This window comes from Mercurialis annua, linkage group LG6 (genome assembly GCF_937616625.2).
Source record: "Mercurialis annua linkage group LG6, ddMerAnnu1.2, whole genome shotgun sequence".
Taxonomy (NCBI): Eukaryota; Viridiplantae; Streptophyta; class Magnoliopsida; order Malpighiales; family Euphorbiaceae; genus Mercurialis; species Mercurialis annua.
Window position 1 is genome coordinate 46,054,163 of NC_065575.1, and position 9,669 is coordinate 46,063,831.

The 9,669-nt window shown below is 35.3% G+C and overlaps 1 protein-coding gene and 1 non-coding gene across 2 annotated transcripts; both read left to right on the forward strand.

Annotated features, from left to right (window-relative positions):
* Nucleotides 1–1,322: 1,322 nt before the first annotated feature.
* Nucleotides 1,323–2,264, forward strand: LOC126686576 (pectinesterase inhibitor 9). Its single transcript, XM_050380697.2, has one exon. It carries the CDS (start codon nucleotides 1,498–1,500, stop codon nucleotides 2,128–2,130), a length of 633 nt encoding a protein of 210 aa, XP_050236654.1. The 5' UTR covers nucleotides 1,323–1,497; the 3' UTR covers nucleotides 2,131–2,264.
* Nucleotides 2,265–7,890: 5,626 nt separating this feature from the next.
* Nucleotides 7,891–7,963, forward strand: TRNAE-CUC (transfer RNA glutamic acid (anticodon CUC)). Its single transcript has one exon. It is a non-coding gene; the product is annotated as a tRNA-Glu (tRNA).
* The last annotated feature ends 1,706 nt before the right edge of the window (nucleotides 7,964–9,669 follow it).

A 9,669-nucleotide genomic window follows, 5' to 3' on the forward strand; every position in this document is an offset into this window, starting at 1 on the left:
GTGCTAACAGTCACTGGATTTTTTTTAAAAACTTAATACCAAATAAAAATAAAAGTGCATGAGTTAAATTTTAATAAATTGAAAGTGAAAAAATAAATACAAAAAGCTTATCTTAGCTTATTAACGGTACGTGGAGTACACGTATTTTATTTTTGTGACAAAGGGGCCTATTTTGAAAAGAAAATAAAGATTTAATATTAACAAACAAAAGTGTATGGATTCAATACTAAAAAGTTGACAAATATAGAGACTCAAACACGCATTTTCCCATTTTTTTTAAGTGCATTTTGCTTTGTTGCCTAGAACTCATACACAAACCGAAAGAAAAGCTTAAAGCTAGATACCGAAGCTCAGGCAAGAAATTCCCCTCGTTAAACTAACAAAAATAATTAGAAATATATTTCGGTTGCTTTGCTTTTTTCTTTGAGTTGATTTACGTTGGAAGGGCATTAAGCACATGACTGATGAGGTGTCACTTCTTACAACTTAAACATTACATTGAAGAACATTGACTAATTATATTCTCTCGATCTGAATATTTAAATTATGATTGCCGAAAGATATATATGCATCTTGATCTTCTCGAGATAGTTTGCCGCTGACATCGCAGATTGTTCCAGCTCACACGATCCAACGGTGATCATGCAAGTGTATGATACACTTAAGATTGGTCCAGATAGGTATTATCTTTCTCGTGGGGTTTGTTAATTGTTTTATAATTGTAGATCTATTCAGATGCTTTGAGTAATGCATATTTAGGGCAATACAAGTTGATGAGAGGGTGGCAATTCAAGTCACCTTTTCATAAATATGTCGCAACTAAAAATTAAATATATTTTTCCAACTCGAACTTGACATGTTTAACTATACGTGTTAAAATATCAAATTCAAATACGATGCAACGAATTAATATGTGTCGAACAATTATATAGTCTGTTTACTTAAAAAGTCGTCCATTTAAGTAGTTGTGTGCATAAGAAATTCGATTAATGCGTTTCTTTATTAAAAAAATATTTTTAACACGTCTATTAATTACACGTTTAATCTATATAACATATTTTAAAATAAAATAAGTAAAATCAAACAATATATTTTTAATTTATTATAAACTTACGTATAACAAACAACAATTAATATGTTAAATACATTATATGAATATATCTGGATGTATAACCCGTTATTTAATTAGCAAACAAGTTTAAACGTGTATTAGATAGAACAAGCGGAGTAATTCGCTATTTAACCGTGTCATAAACATAATTGATATGTTTATGGTCAATCTATATAAACTCAATTCAAACCTGCTTATTTGTACGGTGTCTTGTAAATGGGTCGTTTCAGAAATCAATATCCTAGATGAGACCAAAATAAACATAGTCCCACCTCATCAGGCTACGTTCCAGGATCAACATCGCAAGCAAAGCGCACGTAACCATGTGAAACCCATCTCTATATATCACACCCTAATCTCCATTTCCTTCCAACATCTCAAAAAACATGGCCAATCTCCGCCTCTCCTTGTTCCTAACCCTCCTCCCCCTCCTCTGCATTTCCGGCACCGCTCAGCCAACCTCCGTCAAAAGATCCCGGTCACGGTCACCGTCCTACATCGAGTCCTCATGCCGAGCCACCCGCTACCCAGCCCTATGTCTCCAATACCTCTCCACTCTCCCAAACTCAACCATACAGAACCCCCACCAGCTAGCCCAAGCTGCCCTAACGGTCAGTCTCTACAGAGCCCGTTACACCCGCTCATACATGTTAAAGATCACTAAACAGCTCAGGTTAACAAAAGCTAAGGAGTATCAAGCAGTGAAGGACTGCTTGGATCAGATAAACGACAGCGTACAGCAACTTGGCCAGTCTATTAGAGAACTACGTCGTTTGGGAAGCCAGGAAGAAACGGCGGTTGATGCGGTGTGGCGGTTGAGTAACGTGGAGTCGTGGACTAGCGCTGCTCTGTCTGATGCTTCGTTTTGCCTTAACGAGTTTCCGGGGAGGAGGATGAGTAAGTTAAAGGCTACCATTAAAGGTAAGGTTTTGAATGTAGCTCAGGCGACTAGTAATGCGTTAGCGTTGTTTCATCGGTTTGCCGTAAGGTATAGAGCCGCCGCTAAGAAGCTGCCGTGATTAATTGTTCATGGCTAGCTAGCTATAGTGTTTTGAAAAATTTGTACATGTAACTTTTTTAATGTTGTAACGTCTTTATTTTTTTTATATTTTTTAACACTATGAATTCTGAATCAGAAAATAAAATTAATTTATTTACAGTCCGTTATATCAATAAAATCTAATGTAATATATCATATTTAGTAATTTAAATAAAAGTATTAATAATATTAGTGATCATATTTTCTCAATGACAATGAGTATGAAAAAATTATCCAAATTTACAATAATAAACTTTATACAACTTTCATTTGAATCAAAAAATGTAGACCTTTAAATACTTTTCACTATAGTTCTTTTAATCAAATGATAAACAATATTAACATATCATGTTTGAAATAGTTACAAGGTTTAGAAATTCGAGAAAATAGAAAATCACCCCCCGATGATTTGACAAAAATTGGACATTATGAGTGAAAATATTGCCCAACCTTATTCGCATACAATTTTTTTTGGCCTAATGATAAAAAAACCCAAATTTTTGCAATTTGTTGCAATTATATCCAAACCTTTTAATTTTTGCAATAATATCCAAATTACATTTTTGTTGTTGCAATAATATCTGTTCGCAGGAAAATATTTCCAAACTCGAATCTTTGAATTTATAGATGGGTACTGTGTGGATCGATGCTTTAACCGGTTCGGTCCGAAAAGTTGAACAGGGTTTGATTTATCTAAATTAAAACATTAATCTGGAGGTTAAGAAACCCAGGCGAGATTATTGTTTGAACTACTCCTACTCCTAAGTTAACCAACCGCGGGGGTTGGGGATAGAAAAACGCAGGGCTTTGAAGTTTGTGTTTGATTGATAATTTGAGTTGTCTTTATTAATTTGATAAAAATCACTATTTATAGGGACAAATCCCCTAATAATAGGAAAAAGAAGCGAATTAAAACTAAAACACTTAATTAAACCCTAACCTGATAAGACTAAAAGTCTAACTCAGCTAAAAATCTAAAGGCAATAATAAAAATAGCTAATATGGGCCCGGTCCCATTGCAGCCCATTATGCTCTCTTCCTTGACAGCCCATCACTTGATAACCATGTTTTTTGGGCCGATGTCAACAATGCCCCCAACAAGCTTATATTGTTTAAATCATAGGCTTGTTCTTTTTTTAAAAAGAGGCCCATCTCCAAGCATTTATTTCCTCTTATGATCCTTCAACATTCTCACTTTGGGACTCTATAAAAGGAAACTCTCCAAAATTTCTTATTAAACCCTAAAGCAAGCCTTCGCCGATCATCACGGGGTTAGTAGCTTCGCCGATCTCCACAACTTGCCGAACAAACCCATCGCCGATCATCACGTACACGACCTATGTTGATCAAATACACCTGCCGATCCTCACGCCCACGACCTCTGTCGATCAAATACACCTGCCGATCCTAAGCTTCGCCGCTTTGTCTCCACCGAGCCAATCCCGTCGCCGATCATCACGCCCTCTCCACGAGCCAACTCGTCGCCGATCTTCTCGTAGGTTACATTGAGTTCAAACACCGCCGGTCGTCTCATTAAGCTTCTCGAGCAAGGATTTGGCCGATCATTGCGTTTTATCACAAGTGTGAACAACCAATGATCGGCCGCCGATCGATCAACAAGATTATGCTCACAACAATCTTAATTAAAGTTGTCGATCTTTGCACAAAAACACGCTTGTTTGGCTGATCGTTCAACAAGATTATGCTCACAACAATCTTAATTAAAGATGTCGATCTTTGCACAAAATACTCTTATTTGGCCGATCGTTGAGTTTTATCACATGTGTGAACAACCAATGATCGGCCGCCGATCGATCAACAAGATTATGCTCACAACAATCTTAATTAAAGATGTCGATCTTTGCACAAAACACTCTTGTTTGGCCGATCATTGCGTTTTATCACAAGTGTGAACAACCAATGATTGGCCGCCGATCGATCAACAAGATTATGCTTACATTAATCTTAAGTAAAGATGTCGATCGTTGCACAACACACTCTTGTTTGGCCGATCATTGCATTTTATCACAAGTGTGAACAACTAATGATCGGCCGCCGATCGATCAACAAGATTATGCTCACAACAATCTTAAGTAAAGATGTCGATCGTCGCACAACACACTCTTGTTTGGCCGATCATTGCGTTTTATCACAAGTGTGAACAACCAATGATCGGCCGCTGATCGATCAACAAGATTATGCTGACAACACTCTTAAGTAAATATGTCGATCTTTGCACGAAACACTCATGTAGGGTCTTGCTCGTAAATGCATTTCGTTGATCGTATCGCACCATTTTCGGGAAGTATGCAAACTTTATCCCTGATCGACTTGTATTTACTAATCGTCAGATTTTTGCATTATGGATGATCGGCTCTTGCCCCCGAGTGTGACTGTCACTAGCGGATCAGATTTTGGCTTGAAAGTTTTCGAATGTTGACGGCACACATATTGCTCCGTCTTGAAGCATGTTTTGCACATTGGGCAACGTACTTCATAAATTCTCTCAAACAATGTTCTCCTGTATTTACCATTCTTGACATCCGTGATGGGTAAACCATTGTCGGCGATCATGGTCGTCGTACCATTTTTGAAGATCGCAGTAGGTGTAACCTTGTGTGCGACCATGGCAGGTGTGTTTTTTCTAAGAACCAGAGCTTTCTTAGGCTGATCTTCAACCAGAGTTTTCTTAGGCCAAATCATGTACAGTTAGGAAATCAACACGTGATAGTGTGAGGCGAGTGGGAGGTAGGTTGCAGACATAATCATTTGTCTCCTTCCATGCACTTGGTTCGGATGCTTGACTATGCGGTCGTCGTCCCAGCGGGGGTGCGTCGATCCCCTTTTGCAGCTGAAACTCGACGGTCGTTGTTACAACGGAGGGTACGTCGGTCCCCTTTTGCGGTTGTAACCCTGACTTGTCGCCTTTTGTCATGATCTATTCCAAGTATGTGTTTGAATCGCGTGACGATGTGCAGCCTACTTCGGATTGGACTCGGCTACTTCGGATTGGACTCGACAAAAAGTATATGATCGACAAGAATACCGTCATATTATGATTTTATGAAAAACCATAATCTTGAACACCATGTTTCCGAAATAATCAAATACCTTACTAGCGGAACAAAGTGATCAAGTCTCACTAGCGAACCAAAATGATCATGTCTCACTAGCAGAACGCCGAATGAGCTTACTCCATTCTTCATCTTTTCGATCGGCGATATCAAATTACTTGTTCCTTGACATCCATATACACCAAGTCGGCCTTGCCCCCCCAGCGTCTTGATTCGTTCTTAAAAATGAGTCATATGCCTTATCGCCTCTTTGACAATCTGATCTCACATTAAGGCGCGACAAAATATACTTGATAATCTGATCTCCTTTGTAAAGATGATCACCATTATATCGGACCGATCTTCAAGCAGTCGTCCCGCCAATGAACTCGAATGCTGATCTCCTTCTCCGTTTTGGATTAGATCGGCCAAATACCTCGACGAGGTGATCTCCAGTGTTTTGATCACATCGACCAAATGATTCAGAGAGATTATTTCCTCCGTCTTTTTGATCAGATCGACCGAATGATTCGGCGAGGTGATCTCCTCCGACATTTGGATCAGATCGGCCAAATACCTCAACGAGGTGATCTCCAGTGTTTTGATCAGATCGGCCAAATGGCTCGATGAGCTGATCTCTTTCGGTGTCTGGATTTGATCCGCCAAATGATCGGCCACACCATACTTCATGTGTTTTGAAGCATTATTGTGATCAACTGCACCATTATGTATATGGCTTGAAGCATTATTGTGATTGGCCACACAATACTCCATGTATCTCACATCATTTCTGTGATCTGCAGCATCGTACTTCATACCAGATCGATTGATCGGTTGCGTCTGATCGGCAGTCCCTCTTTGCGAGCCGATCCGTGTTGGTGTGTAGCCAAGATCAACCATCTTGATGGTAGTCTCGGCGATGTTTTGTCGAGCCATGACTTTTGACATAATACCGTTTATGCTTAATAGGCTTCTTCCTATGTCCGACTTGATCTCTCTTTGAACAGTCATTTTTTTCGTCAAGTACGGTCTTCATGGCTCTCGCTAATTGGTCTCCTTCATAATATCTTGGCCGATTTTCATGCGTGATCTTATTCCTCATGGTTATAGAATCGGCCATTGATAATGTTGAAGGATTTGGGGATAGGAAACGATTATCGTCACTCGAATCGTTATCTTCGAATTGGTTGAAATTTTTGACTATGAGATCGACCGATTTTCCTTCTGTGGGAGGTATAGTAGTTCCCTCGTGCGACAGTTGGTTCTTGTCTCTCTTGGTCATGATCGCTTCCAAATCAGAGTCTAAATCTCATGGCGTCTCGCTTCCTTTGAATAAGCTTGATCGACTCATTGAGCGTGTATATCTTTTAGCTCTTTAGTACCGATTTTTGTGCTAACCATAAACATGTCCCCAGTGGAGTCGCCAAAAGATGTTCGCAGGAAAATATTTCCAAACTCGAATCTTTGAATTTATAGATGGGTACTGTGTGGATCGATGCTTTAACCGGTTCGGTCCGAAAAGTTGAACAGGGTTTGATTTATCTAAATTAAAACATTAATCTGGAGGTTAAGAAACCCAGGCGAGATTATTGTTTGAACTACTCCTACTCCTAAGTTAACCAACCGCGGGGGTTGGGGATAGAAAAGCGCAGGGCTTTGAAGTTTGTGTTTGATTGATAATTTGAGTTGTCTTTATTAATTTGATAAAAATCACTATTTATAGGGACAAATCCCCTAATAATAGGAAAAAGAAGCGAATTAAAACTAAAACACTTAATTAAACCCTAACCTGATAAGACTAAAAGTCTAACTCAGCTAAAAATCTAAAGGCAATAATAAAAATAGCTAATATGGGCCCGGTCCCATTGCAGCCCATTATGCTCTCTTCCTTGACAGCCCATCACTTGATAACCATGTTTTTTGGGCCGATGTCAACAATATCCAAATTGCATTTTTTTTGTAGCAATAAAAGTCAAATTGATGGCTAAACTTTTTGTTTTCAATTAAGATATTAGGCTATTATTATATTTTGATGTATAATAATATAGTAAAAGTCTCCAAAAATGGCAAAAAATTCAAAAAAATTCACATAAAAAGTGCAATTTGAATATTATTGCAACAAAATAATACAATTTGGATATTATTGTAAAAATTAAAAGGTTTGGATATAATTGCAACAAGTCGTAAAGGTTTGGATTTTTTTTTGCTATTAAGCATTTTTTTTTGGTAATGAGAATTTACTTTCTTGTGCTGAAATATATGATCACTGTCAGATCCCGAAATATGGACCACTCGTAAACCTACATACCAGGCAAATCCGGATTATAATAGCCAACAATCTAATTTCTACCACTCCATTTTTAAAAAGGACATCATTGGACAATGATAGCTAAGGGGAGTAAGTTTTCGTTGTCAAAAAAAAAACTGATAAAGAATAACAACACTTCAAATATTTCAATCAATTAATTTTAAAATTTATTCCTTAGTTCTAAGTTGGAGTATTTATTTAGAGATAAATATCTTCAAATGCATTTTAAAAATCCATATTTTCAGCATGTTAATTGGTTTCTTCCCTGAAAAATTACATTACATCAAATTACAAATTTATATTTAATGTAATCTTGAGCTATCTTTTGTCCCTTTAATACCTTTGCTATTGAATAACCAAAAATAGAATTGAACATCATTCCGTTGTAGTCTAGTTGGTCAGGATATTCGGCTCTCACCCGAAAGACCCGGGTTCAAGTCCCGGCAACGGAATTATCGTTTTTTTACCCGCTAAGGAGTATATTTTTTTCCCGCTAAGAAAATCTCATAAAGCATAAAGAACAAGCACAGTGAGACGGACCTTCCTTTTGCATTTTTCAAAAAATTTCCACACTGAGCTAAGGCAGAAGGTAAAGGAAAACTACTAAATTTTTTCATGAAAGTGCAATTAAGCTCTTCTTTAATCATTTTTGTCAAACAAATTCTCAACATTTTTAATGAGGTGCAAATAAACTCCTAACTTAAATACTGTCAGAAATTAACGGTTAACCTACTTATGTAAAAAATGCCTAACAATTTAAAGTAAGTCTTCTAAAATTAAAATGTTGGTGTATTGTTGTACTTTAGATAAATCATTGAAAATAATAATTTAAACCCTCTTTGTATGAACAATCCTAAATTTATATCTCTAATGTTTTCATATTCAATACTTTGAATTCATATATTCCTTCAATTTTTAGTAAAATAATTAAGGACATTCTTTTAGTAATGAAAAAAAGAGATTAAAGGGATATGTATATATTTTTCAGGTCAATTAGAAGGCGCTAGAGTTGGTTTAATTTCTTCGCTGGTGACCCAACTTAATGGTAAGGTCGGTTATTTGGACGGACAAGCATGTAGAAGACGGCATCTTGAATGGTTAGACATTTTATAAGGATTTTTTTAATGGTTAGACATTTCCACATAAATATGTTAATTCGTTAATTGATGAAGTATCTAGATTCGAAATTTATTTGCGTCTTTTTAAAAACGTTGAGAGAATTTGTTTGATAATATAATGAAAGAATGGCTTAAGTGCACTTTCAATGAAAAACTTTGGTTCTCTTATACCTTTTTGCCGCTTAGAAAATCACGTCGAGCAAAAGAACCCAGCACATTGAGACGAACCAACGTTTTGCAATTTTCAAAAAATTTCCACTGAACTAAGGCATAAGGTAAAGGAAAACTCTAAGGGGCCGTTTGGTTCGCCATAAAATGGGGGGAATGGGAATGGGTATGGGAATGATTCCCATTGTTTATGTTTGTTTTGTCAAATTGTACTAAGGAATGGGAATGTGATTACCCTCTCAATGGGAATCACCCATTCCCCCCTTACCCCATGGGAATGAACTTTTGGGAATGGGAATCAAAATTTTACAAATATTTTAATAATAAATAATAAATATATAATTATTAAAAAAACTATTTTAAAATATTTATTTTAAAAAAATATACTTAAAATAATAAAAAAAACGTTTTTAATATTTTTTTTAAAATTATTTTTTTAATATTTTTTAAATAATTTTTATTTAAAAAATAATAATTTTTAATTTTTTTTTAAAAATAATTTTTTATTTTTTTTAAAAATAACTTTTATTTTATAAAAATAATTTTTAATTTCTTTTAAAAAATATTTTTTTTTATTCGAAAATAATTTTTTTTTATTTTTTCGAAAATAATTTTTTTTAATTCGAAAAATAATTTTTTTTAATTCGAAAATAATTTTTTTTATTTTTTCGAAGTTTTTTTTTATTTTTTTAAAATATTTTTTTTAAATATTTTTTAAATTTAAAATTTTAAAAAAAAAAATTAAAATTTTTTTAAATTTTTTTTATTTTTTTATATAAAAAAATATTTAAAAAAAATAAATTTTTTTTAATAAATAATAAATAATTTTTTTATTAAACTTTATCCATTCCCATTCCTACACTAATTTTGAA

Coding starts and splice junctions, on each gene's coding strand:
- LOC126686576 (XM_050380697.2), top strand. CDS start 1,498: ATGGCCAATCTCCGCCTCTCCTTGTTCCTAACCCTCCTCCCCCTCCTC.